The sequence below is a fragment of the Dysidea avara genome, chromosome 11, assembly GCF_963678975.1.
Source record: "Dysidea avara chromosome 11, odDysAvar1.4, whole genome shotgun sequence".
In the NCBI taxonomy this organism is placed as follows: Eukaryota; Metazoa; Porifera; class Demospongiae; order Dictyoceratida; family Dysideidae; genus Dysidea; species Dysidea avara.
The window spans coordinates 6,270,586-6,290,717 of record NC_089282.1 but is presented as its reverse complement, the minus strand read 5'-3'; the positions used below and the strand labels follow the sequence as shown (position 1 = coordinate 6,290,717).

The 20,132-nt window shown below is 38.6% G+C and overlaps 2 protein-coding genes across 2 annotated transcripts; one reads left to right on the top strand and one right to left on the bottom strand.

The window, feature by feature from the left end:
* Window positions 1-4,378: 4,378 nt before the first annotated feature.
* On the top strand, window positions 4,379-9,243 carry LOC136238739 (uncharacterized). The gene is made up of 8 exons (XM_066029312.1): window positions 4,379-4,526; window positions 5,616-5,835; window positions 5,884-6,020; window positions 6,064-6,155; window positions 6,678-6,742; window positions 7,045-7,089; window positions 7,410-7,860; window positions 8,992-9,243. The coding sequence occupies exons 1-8, from the start codon at window positions 4,521-4,523 to the stop codon at window positions 9,110-9,112; spliced, it is 1,137 nt and encodes a 378-aa protein (XP_065885384.1). The 5' UTR covers window positions 4,379-4,520; the 3' UTR covers window positions 9,113-9,243.
* A 1,885-nt stretch (window positions 9,244-11,128) lies between these two features.
* Window positions 11,129-20,018, bottom strand: LOC136239168 (uncharacterized). Its single transcript, XM_066029901.1, has 11 exons — window positions 19,915-20,018; window positions 19,675-19,799; window positions 19,580-19,622; window positions 16,579-16,631; window positions 16,488-16,521; window positions 13,800-13,839; window positions 13,502-13,712; window positions 13,318-13,397; window positions 12,648-12,755; window positions 12,515-12,592; window positions 11,129-11,394 (listed from the first exon to the last, which is right to left on the bottom strand). Exons 1-11 carry the CDS (start codon window positions 19,926-19,928, stop codon window positions 11,242-11,244), a joined length of 939 nt encoding a protein of 312 aa, XP_065885973.1. The 5' UTR covers window positions 19,929-20,018; the 3' UTR covers window positions 11,129-11,241.
* Window positions 20,019-20,132: the final 114 nt, after the last annotated feature.

Genomic DNA, 20,132 nt, shown 5'->3' with positions numbered 1-20,132 from the left:
AACTGGCTTATATCCAAGTAAAAGATGATGGGCACTATGCTTCATATTCAGTTTGCACAAACAAGTTATGCTGACACTGGATTTTGATTGCCTGGCCAGCAACTACCATATTGTCCAAGTAAATCTTTGGCTTCACTGGGATATAATTCCCATATCATTCTATAACTGTCAACCTTTAGACCATTTAACATCTGTTGTGCTACCGTAAGGCAAAAAATTTTCATGGGATAAAGATTTTTGTGGATTTTGCATGCAGGTGTCTTATCCACAAAATTAAAATTTGTATGGAACAAGCCGAATTCATAAACCAAAACCACAAAAAAAATCCACAGAAAATTATATACCACATTTTGGAAATCTTATTGCCTTACAGTAATGCATTTATTAATATTGTATATATATATAGGTTGAAAATGATTTGCTGTAGCTACCGTAAAATAATAATGTCAGTGTTCACTAGTTTTGTAGCTAATGCTTCCATAACTTTATCTGTGTACATACAGCAAATACTCTTTTAGCTTAGTTAATAATTAATTTCTCTAACTTGTAACCAAAGTGTGGTTGAAGGTGTATATACTTTTCTTATAATAACCAGTTATCTGACATTGTTGGCATCAGCAATACACTTTTGCAAGTCTCTACAGTTTAAAAAAAATGTTTTGAAAAATTTTCAATAGGCTTGTACAGGAAAGAAGAGTTTGAGTGTATATATGGGTTCAGTTTTGTTTTTTGCTTGCAAAACACTACTATTCATCAAATGCACTCTGTGAAATTTATATGTTTGCTAGCTATATATATTTTTCCTACAGAAAAAAGTACTTACGGTTCAACACGGATAGCCTCTGATACCAACCCAGTGGCACTTTATTATTACAATTATAGAAAAGAGTCATTAATCCAGGACAAACAAGAATTTTTATCAGATGCACATGCATGCTGTAGGCTCTTAAAACTTAAGGAGTATTAACATGTTGTTGAGATATATGTACCTCTTATGTATTAGTGTCTGGGGTCTATCATGATCTAGTGATTGGGCTAGTGTTATAACATTATGTCATTTCTCATGAAAGATGATTACTGTGCAATAACGTCTGCATGGAGAAATCATTATAATAATAAAAATTGATGTTTCTGTGTTTAAAACCATGTTTCTGCTGGTAGCAACACAACTGTGCTGCTGCTGATAGCAACATAGATATATTTGTATGTACTGGCAAACAGCAAATGTACACCAAACAAATATGAGGCATGTTAAAATGGCTCATTTGTACAGCTACCCAATTGGTATTCTCTCTTGTGAGAATGGGCTGTTGACAAGCATTAGTGACTTCTAGACAATTAACTAGCTAATTTGTCCTAAGGAAACCAGCCAAATACAGAGTTGCTTATAATTACTTACCATTGCACATGACAGCATTTGACACATGCGTAGTTTTACTTGCTCAGTGTGTGTGTGTGTGTGTGTGTGTGTGTGTGTGTGTGTGTGTGTGTGTGTGTGTGTGTGTGTGTGTGTGTGTGAGGGAGGGGCACTGTGAGTAGCCATAGGTGGGCGCATGTGCAGAGAACCGGTGCAACTAATAGATCCAATTCACAAGTAGCTAAACTACTAGCTACATAATCCTTTTAAAAATGCCAGTCATAGCTAATAGCTTTTGCAAAAAGGGTGTGGCTAGTTACAAACTTTTAATTTTAACGCTTGTGGCTACTTCACCCATTCCGAGAGATGTACTAGCTACATGATCTTACAGAAATTTGAAACCTGATTCTGCACTGTGGACTCAGCTGCGTCTGTATAATAGAGAGCGCTGACCGGCGCTCTCAGCAAGCCGCAACGTCCGTCACACGCATCAAATTTATTACTGCATGCTGATTGCACGAATCTTTAAAAATTGCATGACGCATGCGTTTGTGCGCACACAAGATTTTAAAACATTTTGTTTCACGGAATAGGTTGCCGGTTGCATTATGTCGAGATTCCTAACGTAAGCGAAACAAAACATTTTTTTCCGGGCTTGATGGACTGCCCTTGCCTACCACCCCCAGCACATAAATGGCCTGTGCTGGACAAACCGGGACTTTCTTAGTCCACGGCAAACTGAGACTCTGCCCGAATCAGCTCCACAATTGGGGGAGTCTTAACATAGTGACCGATGGATGAGCGGGCTCCGCGGATGCATTGTATGGAGGACCCCAAGAGAGAAAAAGATAGACAGCACCTTAACCACCCCATGACAACAGAGTAATCATCACCCCACTTATTTGAAAGTTGACGAGCCAAGCGTTGATAAAAAACAGAAGCCTCATGAGCCAGACCACCAGAGGCAGACATTACCAGGGGGGTAAAAGAGGCATGCTCCTCCTCACGAATTCTCTGAGCATACGCGCGTTTCTTAATGTTCTCGTGCCTCCGATAACAGGAGGCCAGTGATGAGGACGCATTAGAAGCAGCCAGAGGGTTGAACACCCGCACATCCACAAAACATCTTTCACTTCTTCCACCCCAAAAACCATTCATGGCGATGTCAAGACGGGCACCATCTTGGATATTGGCAGAAGCAGGGTAGTCCTGCTGTGAAACCGGCTGGAGCTCTGGTTCAACAGCTACCTGAGAGCATACTTCAGTCAACAGGGTAGCAGTTAGATCTCTGATCTCACTGTGTCGGATAGAAGGCAAGCCACCCTTGGGACAGGATAAAGCATGCTCCACTGAAAAGGAAGTCCCGGCCACATGCACAGTGAGCAGGAGTCCGCTGAGGAGACCACCCATAACGTAGTGCCACGGCATCGTGAAACGCGGACTTATGCAGTGCAATGCCATGTTCCTGTAGGGGCCGGGTGGTAAGCCAGTTGGAGGCCCCTTTGGCTGAGGCTAGATCTAAAGCGCGTTGAGAGGAGGGATCCAAGTGGGTACGCAAACTGGAAGATCTATCCGAATAGTTAAAAGATTTGGAATTGCGGATTGCGGACTTGCGAGATAACTGTTCTGTTTTAACAATAGCCGAATTGGTACCCCGGTCCAGAATGAATTGTGAAAGAGGCTCAGTAATGTGACACGAGGCTGAATACTCCTCAGCTGCAATAAGAGTTGGGTTAATGATACCCAAACCACCATATCGAGGTGGAAGGGCAAATAATTTACGGATTGTATCATTTGGTGGAGAGCATCCCGTCAAAGTAGAGATAAGTACCAGCCGAATGTTGTCCTCAAGGGGTTGTAAAACCTCTGATATGTTTGGAGTAGTGCGACAAAGGTAGAGCCAATGGCTTGACAAGCCATGAGTGAGAGCGGAATAAGCAGCATGCGGCTGAACTTGTGCGAACTTGGCAAGCCATGTAATCTCTGCTGACCAACCAACAACCTTGTCCCTCACAAATTCCTGGACATAAGCCAATGGCAGCCCCAAGGTAGGAACGGCCCGCAGAAGTAATTTGAACATCAGTATCTCAGAACAGAGTAGTAGCAATTGAATGGAACCTTTCCTTAGAAACTAACCAAGTTTTAGGAGCATTCACAAAATAGCCAAAAGCAGGTCCCTTAATACAGAGCTGGTTCCACCAGATGAGCAAGTCCTGTATACTGCCACAAGCACAAGCATCATCAGCATACCAGACCTGGTCCACTGTCCCATGAAGTTGATTGATTAAAGGCACTGTAGCAAGGGCATACATAGGCATAGCTAGTGGGTCTCCTTGTGTAGTACCCTCCTCTGATAAAATAGCCTCCCCAAAAACAAGCAAAGAGGCTGGAGACCTATAAATATTGATCAGAATAGTGGAAAGTGGCGGGCACAGTTATCTGATGTTGTGTAGAGCCACCAAACGGTTCAGCGAGTTAAAGGCATTGGAGGCGTCCACCAGCAACACAGCCTCAGTGCTTCCTTCCTCAAAAACCTTTCGGACAGCATGAACTGCAGCCTCCGCCCCAGAAAGTTGCCCCGCACAAAGTTGGTGTGAACCAGCTGCCTCCTGAATGTCATCCCGCAGGATGACCAGCACAGCCTTAGCAACAATACGTCTCATAACCTCGCACACACCAATAGGCCGCACCCCAGGATTTTTATCCAAAGCAATGAGGCGACACACCAAAAAAGGCGAAAGCAAATCTGGGGAGAGGAAAACAGTACATAAACGACGAGCAAATGAGGACATTGCAACACAATTCACCTGAAGCAGAATGAAATGAGGTACAAAGTCGACGCCAACCACGAGCGTCGATCCCAGAGGGTCCAGCCGCACCAGATGTTCGCAAAGCAGCAGACCTGATAACAGCAGCATTAAGAGAAGAGAACAAAACATTTTAGTTCTTGTGTACGCATACATGCACGCATGCGTCACGCAATTTTTAAAGATTCATCTAAACAATCTCCATAGCAACAAATACAAACAGGAAAACCATCGAATTAGTGCGCGATGTAAACATCCTGAGAGGACATGGCTACGTGGACTGTCAGCTGAAATACAGAAGCCTGATCAGTGCACCACTTAGTAATATTCAAGTTTGTCTTCGTCACATCGTGATTATGATGGTAAGCGTTATTAATTTTGTTATGTTTAAAATTTATGGGCGTGGCAGCGGAAGACACCGAACCTGTTGGTCTATTGGGTAGCATACTTTACCTTACGTCTTTACATATGTAGAGGTTTGGTAGCTGCTGGGAGAGCAGACTTTAGCTGCACAGCCCGCGCTACATTGTAGCTATGTAAACATGATTAGTGTGGCCCCCATATTATTATTCTCTGAATATAACACCCACAATCACTGATTGATTGATTTGATTTTTATTAATAATTATTTGTGAAAATTCACAGGGGAGAGTAAAAGGCTAAAGAGCCTATAAGAATACCCCCAAACAAATAATAACGATACACAACACAAACTACAAAAATATTAACATAACGCAAAAAACAAAAACAAACAAGAAGTTATATGCATGCAAAATGATTAACTACAGCAGAACAAGAAACCTTATTTGAATTTACATTACAACACAGAAGCTGGTAATTTATTCCACAAGAAAGCTATATGTACGAGTAACAATATGCATTCTTCACTGATGATTTAGTCATAAGTGTCCTAGAATGAGATCTTGTGTTGTTACAATTAAATTTGAAGTGATCATCAAAATTAATCGAAGTTCGGTGATGCATCAAGTCATACAAAAATAACAATGATGTGGTGATGAGCCACGTGTAAATGGAAGGCCAAGTAAGTTTACTGTGCCTTCCTCAGTTGAGTTCCATGAATCTCTTTACCTTTCTGCGACCGATGCTTTGCTGTGTACTGCATGGTCTTCACTACGTGTACTTTATGGTATCGCATAGATGTATTAGACACTAATTGACACTGCTTGCATGTATACTATTGTTATTTCTATAGTGTTCACATGCTATGTTGTCGTATATGTGACTGGATTTGCGAAAGGGGTCTTCCACACACTATAAACTTGAAGTCCATAACTTACTTAGTGTTCAGCTAACATATAAACCTGAAATTTTCTCCATCCATTAAGTTATGTTGATACGCACCACTGAAAAAATTCAAGTCAATAGCTTTTTCAAATCTTATTGGTAAATTGGATGCGTGTGGAAGATCCCTTTTTGCATTACACATACAGGTCAGTCTCAAGATGTTAGTATTGCTTTTTTGCTTCTTGGGATATGTGGTACACGGCCTTGAGCTCCCACCTGGTGTTCTAGAATGTGGACAAGTACCTGATGTTGTACTACAAAAACAGTCTCATAATTCTCTAAGCATTGACTGTCCATTTGTTGTGGATATTTCTACATTTACTGATGATAGTACAGCAATTTACATTCCCAGCAGTGTTTATACTAGTAAGTACAATAACTATACATGTTTACATTGCTTAGTGATATTTGCAGTCAAACTGTATTCAAATGCAAGCAACATGGCTGAATTTAGTGGATTTAGAATACAAGGAAGATCACTAGCTGATGATCAACCTGTAGGAACATTTATCTCTAGTCCCATTGATTATCAGCTACATTGTGAAGATCACGTAAGCAGTCACTTTGATAATATGATAAACTACCTCCATATAGTCAGCAGCTACTCATTACAATGACAAAGAGAAGAAGTCAGTTAGTTTAATGTGGGAACCACCACCTCCTGGAACTGGTGCGGTCAGATTTAGGTAATAAACAGCATTATTGACTGAATCTATCATCATTTTTATGAGTTGAAGTAGCTATATAGTGAAAGACTATATGTGACACAATATCTAATGTGATACAGGTTCATACAGTGCATTGGTTTTTAAGGGTATATATCATATCTTTATGCGGTACCGCTTGCTTTGTCCTATGTCAAATGCATTGTTTATTACACAATGAGCTTCATAATGTGATCATCTCTACAAAACCAGTTTTACAGCCTTTCCAATTGCATACATATGACAACTCATAACTTGATTTCTGAGTAACGTAGTTATTAGAGTTGCATTTGGTGTTGTTATGGCCATCACAAATCATTATGATTGAGATTGATGGTCATATACTTGTAAGAACTCATAGTGAGTTGTTACCACTTGGAAATTCAGGAGGACTTTATGAATTTCTTATACAGAGATGGTCACCTATTTCATGTATGTGTAATAATGATATACTTAACTATAAATATGTGCACACTCATGTTCAATAGTTGCTATATATTGCAGGTACACAGTTGTCAAAGATAATTCAACATTTTGGATTGGATTGTATACTGGTCCCATTTTGGAAGGTATGTATATAATACTTATACAAAGGTAGTTTTCTGCAAGAAACTGTTTATCTTGTCACTGTTGGTTCTATGCTCACACTCAGGGCCACCCATAGGGGAGGGGGTGATTGGAGTAATTTGTCCTGAGCTCCCCAGTCAGTGTATTTTATCTACACTGTAAGCCGCCCACCTTTATATCACCTTTATATTCAGTCTGTGGACCCCAAAGTCTCTAGGTCTATATAGCTATAGTCATAGTGGGTCACAATGAATGTAGTGTTATAAATTTCTTACATAATAGGTTTATGTACATACATTCATAGGTGCAACTGTTGCTAAAAGACAGGTGGGAGGAACAGTAAATAATGGTGAGGGAGAAATCCAGCGTATATATACATATAATATTATGTAGCTATATGTATTATAAACTAAGCCTTGCTTAGTAATAATACCATGTACTACCATAATTATTACGGGTTATTTTTAAGAAGGAAAATTTTCATGATCATTGCAATTGATGTGTTCTGCTCATGAAATTTTCGCTAGTGAAATGTTACTAGTTGGTATTCTAGTTGCAGATTATGTGGTGTAGGAGTTTTGTTTACACATCATAATATTGTTATTGTGGTTACTAGCTATGTTTTCTTTTATGTACATGTAGCAATAATTATTCACTCATTCATTGCAGCTGTAACAGCAACATTGACAACTTCTGAACAGACCATGATAAATATGTTCATTTCAACAATGGATATGAATATGCCCACCTCAACCACGAGTACAAGTATGCCCACCTCAACCACAAGTACGAGTACGCCCACCTCAACGACGAGAATGAATATGCCCACCTCAACCACGAGTACGAGTATGCCCACCTCAACGACGAGTATGAATATGCCCACCTCAACGACGAGTATGAATATGCCCACCTCAACGACGAGTATGAATATGCCCACCTCAACGACGAGTATGAATATACCCACCTCAACCACAAGTATGACCACCCCACCTGTTGGGACAGGGGGGAACTCTAAAGATGATGATGAACTTTCTGCGGGAGCAATAGCTGGTATTTTAATTGGGATACTTGTCTTTTTTGTGATAGTGGCAGGAGTACTTGCTGGTGGTATGTCACTATGGTAAGTGTATCGTATAAATTGTGCATGTGTGTTGTTTGTGTGAGGTAGTATTTCCAAGTGGCTAGAACATCAGCCTGATAATCTAAAGGTTCCAGGTTTAATGCCTGGGTATGCCATTGCTGTTTCCTTAGCTTGAGCAAGAAATTTTAATCACATTGCTCCAGTCTACCCAGCTGTATATTGATAACGGTCCACCAAGCTGTAACATCAATGGGTACCAAGCAAATGTGTCCTAGTATCATTTATAGTGGTGTTGGGGTCATTGTGGAACTTCATGTTTCACAACCTCTCTCTGTGATACCTGGGCAGTCCTCCTGCATTGTCTGCACAAGGCTCTTAAGTGTCTGAGTAGTGCACAGGCATATCAGTGCTGGTAGCAATAGTTGTGTTTCATATATAAGGCTTTGCTTTGTGTGTGTGCTGCGTGTGCTGTGTGTGTGTATGTGTGATGGCCTAGTATCAACTGGGGAAAGCTGTGACATCAATGAGGAAGCAAATGCAAACTGTCCAGGGGAGTTGTGGAACATTGGGCTCCTCAGCCTTTCTCCATGATACCTGGGCAATCATTCTGCAGGTTGGTAGTCCTGCTCTAGACTCAAGTAGACAAGTACCTGAGTGGTGAACATGCATCCCAGTGCTGGTTCACTGCATGGCAATAGTTGTGTTTTCTAGAGGTTTTGCTTTGGTAAGGTTTGTTTTGTGCGTGTGTTTGTGAGTAAGTGTGTTTGTGAGTAAGTGTGTGTGTGTGAGTGAGTGAGTGAGTGAGTGAGTGAGTGAGTGAGTGAGTGAGTGAGTGAGTGAGTGAGTGAGTGAGTGAGTGAGTGAGTGAGTGAGCGAGGCAGCATATAGACAAGTGGTTAGAGCGTCAACCTGTTAATCGAAAGGTTCCAGGTTTGATGCTCAGTTATATACCCAGTTGCTACATGTATGTATATACAAGCATGTGTGCATGCATTGCAAGGAATGCAATGGTGTGGGATAAACCTTTGTGAATTTGTGATGTAGATAAAGTTTTAGCTGAAATAGCTACATAGATTTGGAAAGTTTTGAGTATTTCGACTTCAGAAAACACTGCTCATTCCCTCACAACATTAAATAATATCACCACATGACATTATTTTCTCCTTGCAGGTGGTACCATAAGAAAACTAGTAGAACAGTAAAAGTATCAAAAATAGTTCCTGATAAAAGACCCCTGGTTGTCCAGCCTGCTGTCCAGATGACACATATGTCAAATGGTAGACACCCATAACTACTCTAACTGCAACATATACTTAGTATTGTACACAAAGTTATATACAATTGCACTGTTCACAAATTTACATTTTGTGTTTGTACTCTGACAACTATGTAAAAGGTGTAGATTAATGACCTAATCGTAAATGGTTATATTAACTTTTCCTTTAATATCTGTTGCTTGCAAATATTATGCTAATCCTGTAAGTATGCAGTTGTACTGTGATATACAGGCCATATGTAACATGAAATTAAAGTGTGGTGGTGCTGGTACCATGTCCAGTTGTTGGTGTGGACTTGACTTGAGATAATAGCTTCCTAGGAACATGGCTACTTCAAGGAGGCCGTGTTTAGGATATGGACCTGGATGTATGTAACTCTGTATATTTCAAAGTAAAGAGAGTTAGCTATGAACGCACATTGCACTCATGGACAAGCTCCAGTGTAGGCTTTGGTAGCAAACACAAAATAATATTGTTAGACTAACTCTCACAAGTTAAATTAATTTTAATGCCACAACCAGCATTGCAAATTACAGTAAAAGCTAGGAATTCAATTAGGGGTCATAGAAATAAACTATGTATTGAAGCAAGGGAGGTCACCTACACCCAAAGATATACTAGTGAGCATATTTCAGTCATTTTAGCTAAGAGTTAATAATAGTGGAGGCTCTTGATAACATGAAGTAGCAATTAAATGTGCGCTAGTAGCTATAGATGCAAGTTGGTACGGGTAACCTCCCTTGTTTCATTGCTTTTCCTATGATTCCTACTTGAATTTCAATTCATGTGCTTTTTTTTGCAACATAATTATGACTAGAGAAAATGCACATACCGCATTGAACAAAACTAAAAATATAATTTTGTCTGAAAGTGTGCCTTGACTGAAGTGAAGTGGGCATTTCACAACAATACGAGCAAAGAACAGTATGAGAAGTGCCTCTGCAATCAATCCGGTCACTACAAAAATTACATGTAATAGTTAGAAAAAGGAGCCATTGACATGCAATCTGCAAATCAATGCTTACATGGAAGAAGTGAAAGAAATAAGACACAAAGGAAGTCCACAATGATGCATTGTACCAGGAACATCTTGATCCGGCCTAAACAGTATAAATCCTTTAATGTTATTATAACATTCAACCTGTAGCTAGCAATGTCAAACAATGAAGAATCAAGCCCATAGCATTATCCATAGTCAAGTTATGTTAGGCCAAGAGTTCATAATATAGAGAAACAGGCCTCCCTCTTTATACCATGAACTCTTGGTTAGGCTAAAGGCATCAGTCAGTTAGTAGAAAATTCCGTTCTTGTTGGGTCGCTCTGAAGGCATGTTTGGGCTTGATCATGCCAAACCAATACTGTCATGCTGTCGTGAAAGGAAAATGAGGCAGAGATTTTTTGGCAGAAACGTGCAAACACTACTATACACTAGCTAACTGATTGCAGATATTTGTCAACTGCAAACTACTCTAATACAACAATCACTATTACAGCAATTTCCCAAGTTTATGCCTGTGTTTATTAGCATCAAACCAAACTGTTCAGTAGTTATGCATGTAAACATACAACTTTATTACTTAATTTTAAATGCTAGACTAACAGTTGCATCATTACCTTAATATGCTATGATCCTTTTGGAGTTGATGATATACACATAGTTTAACACATCCTCTTGTAGAGACAATATGCATGTTTCATGGTCATGTTTCATGGTTGTTATATTATTCTTTGTTTGTACATTCTCCACAATTTTACAAACCATGGTTATAATGGGTCAGTCTCTGTCTACAGTTAACAGCTACTGATCACTATGTTTATGTTACTGGAATTGGTATCTTACTAGGTAACCATGAGAAATCTAAAGCAGGGAATCTTGATAGCTAAAAATGCTAAATTCAGAAGACAAAGTGGTGAGTTTATATGCCTCTAGCAACATGCAGTGTAGTCATGCATGCACAATGACAGCTGGAATCAGGAGCTTCCTCCACTTTCAACAATCACTTTTAACATTAATTGTCATGTTTTGTGTATATTGTTAAACATAAATTTTCAAGTCCATACATTGCAATATAATTTTAAAAATATAGTGAATAAATGAGCTTAGAGCTGCATTAATAATTTATACAATAAAATAAATTTCACTTTACAATATTAGCACATCAACAGGAACACCAGGTGATTTCTTTATTCTCAATATGTGTGAGATCACATTTGGTTTAGCCACTGGCACTGAACAAACATTGACCAGTAATGGACAAACATGAGAGTCTTCCTTGGATATAGTTTGTATTTGTACCTGCATGAAGTGAAATCCTTATGTTAATCCCAATAGTTAAAGTAGAATCTCAGTCATACAAGCATGAGGTTCTTTTAACTAGAGGTGTACCAATAATTGGATTAGCTAAAATATTGGCCACCGATATGGTAATTTTTACCAATATCGGTATCGGTACAGAACAGCAGGACCGATATTGCTACCGATATTTATACAGTAGCAATAGTTTGTACATATATGGATTATGCATTGGTTTTCTATGTTATTCATGTGGCTCTTTAGCCTATTGTTCACTCTGAAACAAGCGCTACACCACGAGAAGCCACATAAATACACACGATTCTTGTGTTTGCTGTTACAAAGCTTATCACAGTCTTTACAAATGAAGCAGTTATGGAGTACCTTGTAATAAAAGAAGGGTCACAGGATAACCAAGGAAACTTGCTGTACCAGCTTTCCCACAAGCATTAGAATGCAGAGTACTATAGAAATATCCATTTAAGGCTTCATGGGAGTATACATAAAAATGTTTGTGGGTACCTAATTGTCTGGATTGCATAGAAACCCAAGCTGTATACAACCACAGGCAGAGTATAGCAATGAATACGTACATATTGTTGTAGGGTAGGTAAATGTACACTTTTAACTATAATGCAAATATCGGATCGACTATCGGATCGACTATCGGTTATCGGCTTCTTTGGTGGCATCAATATCGGATATCGGTACATGCCAAAAATCCATATCGGTACACCTCTACTTTTAACTAACATCAATCGATTGCTCTATTAGAGTAGTTCAGTGTCTATTACATATTATCTGAGTTACAACATATTGGTAGTCTTTGCTTCAAATCCTCTGTTATTACAGCAGTCTCAATATTCAAAAATATTACAAATGGCATAAAACCACAACAAAAACTCCATTATTTGAACATTTGAACCACCCGAATAGGTGTTAAATACTGCAAAAAGGAAATATGATACTTTTTACTCATCTAACCAAAGTAAAACATACAAATACTATACTAGAGTAACTATTTTAGAAACACAATTTTGGTCAAACAGACACTACTGTATTACAAATCATACGTATTTATGATTGCTGAAGCAATACATACAGTGTGACTATCAAAAAATACCTTTGAACTTGGATGAGGACCATTTCCAGTAATACCTTGATAAGAATCCTCTACTGCAGTTTTGAATTTAATTGGAGTCTGTTGTCACACAAATAAAATAATTTTTGTTCACTTTTTCAAATTCTAAACTTACACAATCTAAGTCAAAATTAATTGTTTTTCTGCTCTTTGCTATCCCGTGTATTGGAGTACTTGTTGCTGGCAAGGTGAAATTAATACTTGGAAGTGGAGAAGACATATCCTAGGAAAGCATTACATAGTATACCTTACTACATACAGACATTGCTTTCAGGTGGTATCTTAATTGCAGAACGATTGCTCTTTAATGTAGATTTTCAGTGCTACTGAAAAGCCAAATAGTCATATTAGACATATAGACCTGTTTTTCCAAGATCCATAATATGTGCACAATCAAAGTGAAATGCATGCACAAACAAACAAACAAACAAACAAACAAACACACATGCAGGCAGGCAGGCATGCATGCTCACACTACACACAAACACCACACGCATGCACTAAACCACAACACAAAGCTTTCAGCTGACTATCACATAGTCATGGCACTACTCTTGATCTAGTTCAAAAAAGCTAGTGCACGACTACATCACAGGAGGCTGTGTCATGTCTCACATGTAAATGTACACATACATAAAGTCCCACCTGAACCTCACATGTTGTGAGGGACATGGGACAATGAGTAATTGCTTCCCTGGTTGACACCAGGTCCTTATTAACACAAGTGGACATACACCTTATGTCATACACGCTATATACACAAACATGCAATACACACAACTAACTTCTTCAAGTGTAACAATATTCTGTTGTTTGTCATGTAACACTGAAGGGGACTCCTTCATAGAAACATCTTCTTGAGTAACTGAGTAGTAAAGAAAGCAACATAAGCATGTTTAACTCATGGAATTATGAATTAAAAAAATAACCCCAGGTTTCTGAATAAGCTGGACAGTGTAGTTAACTAACTTTGTGGTATGTCTGATAAATTTTTGAATATATCATCCTGGTCTGCAGTCTTTGGTAATTGTTGATGTTCAGTTTGTGAGTTTTCTTGTGTGGTGACACTATCTCCTGGTGGAATTTGTTTACGAGTAAGAAAGTCTTGAAGTTCTGTGGTTTCTTGCAGAGGAATACTCTTGAACTTTGGAGTGGTGACTTTACATTCTGGAACTTGCACCTACAGTAAATAATCATATCTATAATGAAAACCTTAGTGCATATAACATGTCTCATTTTACCACATTGATCACCGTACATAGCTTACCATGATTTTCTTTGATGTTGGTTTCTTCTCAGCTTTTCGCCTGCACAAACAAAGACACACATACAAGTCATTTCAAGTGATTAAAAGCCAATCACTGGGGTAATAAAGTGATGTTGTTTTGTTAATAATAAAATTGGTATACTTCAGGATAAGTGCGTGTGTCAGAGGTGTGAGTGCTGGTTTCACAGTAAAAGAGGCTTAGCTTTGCACAAATGCAGTGTGACTGAGTGACCCACACAGGCCATTAATGCAGTTACCAGTCCACCTATTTTGTGTGCTGTTTGTAACAGAACTTTCAGCAGACCTTGTAATTTGAAGTAACATAAATGCTTGGATGAGAGATCAAAACCAATCTGCGAGCTGTGTGTGTGTGTGTGTGTGTGTGTGTGTGTGTGTGTGTGTGTGTGGGTGGGTGTGTGTGGGTGGGTGTGTGTGTGTGTGTGTGTGTGCGTGCGTGCGTGCGTGCGTGCGTGCATGCGTGCGTGCGTGCGTGCGTGTGTGTGTGGGCAGCATAGTCAAGTGGCTAGAGCATTTGGCCTGATAATTTAAAGGTTTCAGGTTTGATGTCCAGTTATACCCAGTTGCTATTGTTTTGTTTCCTTGAACAAGAAACTTTACTCACATTGCTCCAGTATACCCAGCAGGACCTGGTGTCAACTGGGGAAGCAGCCTATCCAGCTGTAACATCAACAGATACTTGGTGTTAACTGGGGAAGCAAATGAATGCTAGCTGTCCATGTATTAACAGCGGTTTAGGGTCCAGGCGGGACCTATGGTACCCATACCCCCAGGAAGATTTGTCTGTGCTGACTCCTAGCACCTGAGTAGTGCACAGGTATCCCAGTGCTGGTTCACTTGGTGACTGTTCTATTAGAATAGTGAATGTTGTATTAGAATAGTTTTCGGTACTGTGTTTATGATAAGATCATCATGCACACGCATGCTATACATACTACACAAATATATGCACACACGCGCATGTGTACATTGTGCACACTAATACACACACTCACTCACTCTTTTACACACATACACTAGTGCTGGGCAGTATTGCATTTTTGCTCTGGTATCTGGTATTGGGAAAATACCCCAGTATCTGGTATTTCATGGTATCCTGGAAATCAACTAATACACATTTTTAATCAAGTTTATTTGTTTAAAAATAGTCAACTCAGTGAGTGTTTTTCTAATACAGGTATAATGCTCTAGTACAGTTCTAGCAGTTGCCAGAAGTTAGTATTAGTTCTAGTATTCATTGTTTAAAAACAATTTTAGTTCTAGTGTTCCTTGTTAGAAACAGTAATATTTTGTATTAGTTCTAGTATCCATGGCTGAAACAAGTTTAGTTAGTATTATAGTACCTACCATTTAGTAAGTATTAGTTATAGTACAGCACTGATGCTAAGAAAATATACTTTGTCATACTTATTCATTACTTTTACAAAAAATTGATTACTAACTAGGTGTAATAGAATTATCATCCTATACCACTTTGAGAAGTAGAACCTAATCAAAGATTTAAAAAACATCCTACCTAAACAATATACTTCTTGTTTCTACATAAGAAGATCTAGTTTTTGTCTGTCGCACAATTTTGTCTCTTCCTTGTCACCTCTCCACCAGAAGAAATTATTCTTTCCACCAGAGCAGTGGTTGCTACAATGTCACAAGCCACTGAGATAGTAATGGAAAGTTGCCTTTGTTCTTAAAAAGGTTAAATCATGCATCTTATATGTGTAGGTAACAAGCGTCGAGGCCTTGAAGGATCGGCTGCAGGTTGAGGTTGCGTGTTCTAATGATGACTTTGACAACCACTGATGACAATGTGAACATGTAAAGCATTTATACAAAAGCGAAGACAATGAACAGGTGTTGTTTACTACCTATGGCAAGAAAAGGTGTGTGCAATTAATAGTCTATTGTCACTTCATGATGTAGCATGGCTTCGTCATGATGTATTGGCTGATGGCTTCTAGCCAGCTGCTACATATGTTAATATGTACTTCAAAGTCAGGCTTTAATGTGCCGGATAGTCAGTTTACCAACCAGGCTCCAGCTAAATCTCAAACAACAGTTGTAGTAGTAGTTGCATTTTTAGTTTAGTTCTAGTATTGGTACTATAAAGCTATTAATTTTAGTTTAGTTCTTGTTCAAAACCTTAAAAACATCACTTTCCTAGACCAGTTTTGTAAATAGATTGTAATGGAATTATACCTAGTTCCTAGAACTAAAAAGAAAAGGCTGTACTAAAACTACTTTTAATTCTAGTTCTAGTATACTAGAAAAACACTTGTCAATTGTTAATCTCCAAAGTTGGATATATACCACAAGTAAAAGGTATTCATGGCTAACAGGTTATAAATGCATTTTGCTAACTGGCATATATACAGTTGATACAAGTAGGCTAGCTGTAACCTGAAACCTCACAGTTTATGACTTGTGGTCACCACTGAACCGTCAATAAATGTACCACACCATGCCAAAGACCTGATGTCTGGCTTCCCTTGTAACATAATACACATAATGGCATTCATGCCAATATCACCAGTATAGATTTGAAAGTGAATACTGGTTTGATGACAACACCACGGTATCCTGGCATACTGCCCAGCACTAACATATGCATGCAAGCACACACGCACACGCACACACCACATATACATTAGTAGCATACAAATAAAGGCTCACCTCTTAGCTGTCCTTTTGCGGTGATTAACTGTAACTGATAAGAACACATATATATTATGCATCTAATACAACCACCAGTGACCCATTGTACCTTTGTCTTCTTTCTTCTTAACATTGGTAATTTCTTTCAGTACTGGTCTCTTTCTGCACATGAAAAAAAAAATAGAATACAAGACACATTCTGTTATTTTCATAAAGAATCATAAACAGTGCCTGAACTATCATCATACAGTTGCCGATTTTGTAGTCATAATACATTACACACAAATTCCATGACATTTGTGCCTCTGAAGAACAGTACTCATGTGAGCAGGAGCATGACTTCAGGTGGTCACACCTTGGTCATATACAAAGGATTAATCACGAAGCCAGTCACCTTTGGGCTGTAATTTTCTGACCTTGATAAGTAGATGGTTACATTAGGCAGGTCACTTTGTATACAAATGACACATTAGAGGATTACCAGCTACCTATTTAGACAGGTTTCAATCCATTAGTCTAGTGACTAGAGTGAACTGAATGCCAAAACAACTGTTTAGTCAGAGTACTTTGTTGATAGGTGTATACTCTATTCAAATATTTGGACAAAGCTCTGTATTGAAACAAACAGCTGTTTGGTATATCACACTTTTCATTTATACAAATACTCTACCCCATATTAGTTTAGATAATTGACTCTCCACTGTAGTGAAAAGAATGTGCCAATCGTAGAACCAATTTCTCTTGATCAATAAAAACTCCAGAGCAGATGCTTCTTCACAACACTGCCAAATAATGCATACCGTAAGGTAAGGAATTTTGTCAGATACAAAAGATTTTCATGAATTTTGTGGATGTCTTATTCATGAAATTTAAGTCCACGAAAATCAATACCACATAATTTTCTTGCCTTACGGTATTCAGGTTAATTATGTGGTAATAAAAGGCAACATTTAGTAATACTTCCAATTACTAACATAATGTTGGCAGTTGTTTAAGCATAGGTACAGTATACCAAAGGGATTGGAAATGGAAGTAACTCATGTGACGTCTCTGTACAAATTCCCAATGTGACATAAGCTCAAAAAACATGTGTTTTGCTTTCGCTAGCTAGTTGTCATAGATACTATGCATAGTTACAAGCACGAGATATGGTTTTATTTGTCAACTAGTAGCAATTTGTCAGCTTTTAACATGACAAATTGATTAACCTAGCCTTGTATGCAATAACAGGAATGTGTGTGCAACCACAAGAGACTGCGCTTTGTAATAAACAAGCCACCAGTATGTTAAGAGGTAAGTGAATTATGCTATGGCCACACCCTCTCATTTTTGTGAACGTCCCACAAATTCTCTGTGATGGGAAGCAGTTTTGTTTTGAAATCTACACCAAGTGTGTAGTGTAATAGGCAACTTCAATTTATTGTATTGATTGTCATATTGTATAAATTCACTACTTACACTTGTGAACTTTTAGTACACTCATGACCAATGCTAGATATCAATTTACCATATCATTAACTGCTACCACACTAGGGGGGTGTAATGAGTGTGTTGGATTGCTCTGAAACCAAAGCTGTATGGTATGGGAATGAAAGACAGAATGTTCTGATAAGACACAAAATTTATCCAATCCACATGATTAGACATTCATCTAATGACAGTGTACTGATGACCGACAAGCAAGAGCTCAAGATGCACTACCAAATTATACGTTTAAACAGTCAGTGTTTTTTTCAAAAGAACTGATGTAAAACACATGGCTACACTGCACACGTGTAATTCATAATCAGTGTACACAAATTCGCACTGTACAGTTGAAATATTTAAAGTGTATGGTTTCGTCATTAGTTACGGTGTGAGAGATTGTCAATAAACCACTGACTTAACGCATTTTGTACTGGTGGGGCTACCCCAGTACCTGTAGCCAGTGTTGGGCAAGTTACTTTTTAAAAGTAACTAGTTACATATTACATATTACTTGCAGCTGAACTATTTAGTTACAGTTACATATTACCCATAAAATAAAGTAACTGTAATAATATTACATATTATATTACTTTGTGTCCACAGCCTTAAGTTGTCACGTGTGAAACTACCACCTTATCACGTGACACGATTGCATTGTTGGACGATGTGCAAGTCTTGATATAAGTAAGTAGCTGGTGAATACGCCTCACTTAGTAGGCTTCATTACTTCATTGTGGCTAGGCGTTACTCAGTGGGTTACTAACGAGATTAGTAACTTCGTTACTTTTAGTAATAATATTACGTAATATTAGATTCGTTACAGTAACTATATTACTTAGGTAACGCGTTACATTTGCAAGTAAAGTAACTTGAGTTATATTACCTGTTTTTATAGCGTATTTCGTTATATTACTTTGTTACCACAAAAGTAATAATATTACGTAACGCGTTACATAAGCAGCGCGTTACTCCCAACACTGCCTGTAGCTTTAGCCAACTCTGTAACAATGCTTTCTGCTTTATTGTGACCACTGATATAAGTCATAACTGGGACCAATCAATCATATGTTTATCCACTTCATAGTCTGATGGAATGCAAGGCTTCCATACATGCCTCCTTCAAATGTAATCATATAACCCTGGAATTGAACGTGGCCTGGTGACCAAGTGTTCAATAGTTGCAGACACACTTGCAGTACAGTATGGAATAGATCTAAGTTCCATTTCTACAGCTACAAGGCCACATGTAGCTGAAAATCAGTCAGTAAACAAACATTAATAAATCTGGAGAAATTGCCAGCGTCCAATGTGTCACTACCACAAATTTGTCAAAACATGGCTCTTGCAAACACTGCAAACTTTTGTTACTCTCCTGGGAGACTTAATTAACTCCTTCATCCTGAAGTGAGGTTAGCCATAAACAGATAAGCTATGGACACACCTGCTCGCTATTTTGTCCTTAGCAACCGCATGATGATGCAAACTGAAACACGAATGTTTTCATGCACGACTTCCTTTTCCAATCCCTTTGGAAAGTATACTGTATCTATGGTTTAGGGAAGCAAATTTTTTCATACGCATTGGCTAACCATGCAGTTCATTTATTTGTAAGTTTACAAACTGCAAGGCATAGAAGAACTTACAAAACTGTTTCTTTGTTGGTGACCTTTGTAGAGAGCTCGGTATCTGAAAAATTCAAGACCAGTTTTAACACACAAGTACAGCTTGCTTGATGCACCTTTGCCAAAGAAATCTTCATATTCAGCTTCTTTGGCAATGTAGTCCTTTTTCATCCGAACTGGTCTCTGCTTAGCGTATGTTCTGACTTTCTTGCACCGCGAAAAGGCTTCGATGAAAACATCACTAGCGAAAACACAGGTTTACTTGAGCACAGCGAAATTAATTGGGAGTTCCTCTACCCCTCACAAACCACGAGCCAGCTCACCCGCCCTACAAGTACGAGATTAAAACTACTTACCTGTCACTTGTCATTTCAAATTCATTCTAAATCCTTTAACTGAGTGTTCAGACTTGCTTCGTTACCCCCACAGCCGGCCGGTTGTCTAGGTGCTTACAGAGTTTCGCGCATTTAAAAATATTCGAGCATAATTTTGTGCGCGCGCCGCTATATTATAATCCGTCACAGTGTATTCGTTGTATCATAGATATTAGAGTACACTATTATCTGTGGTTGTA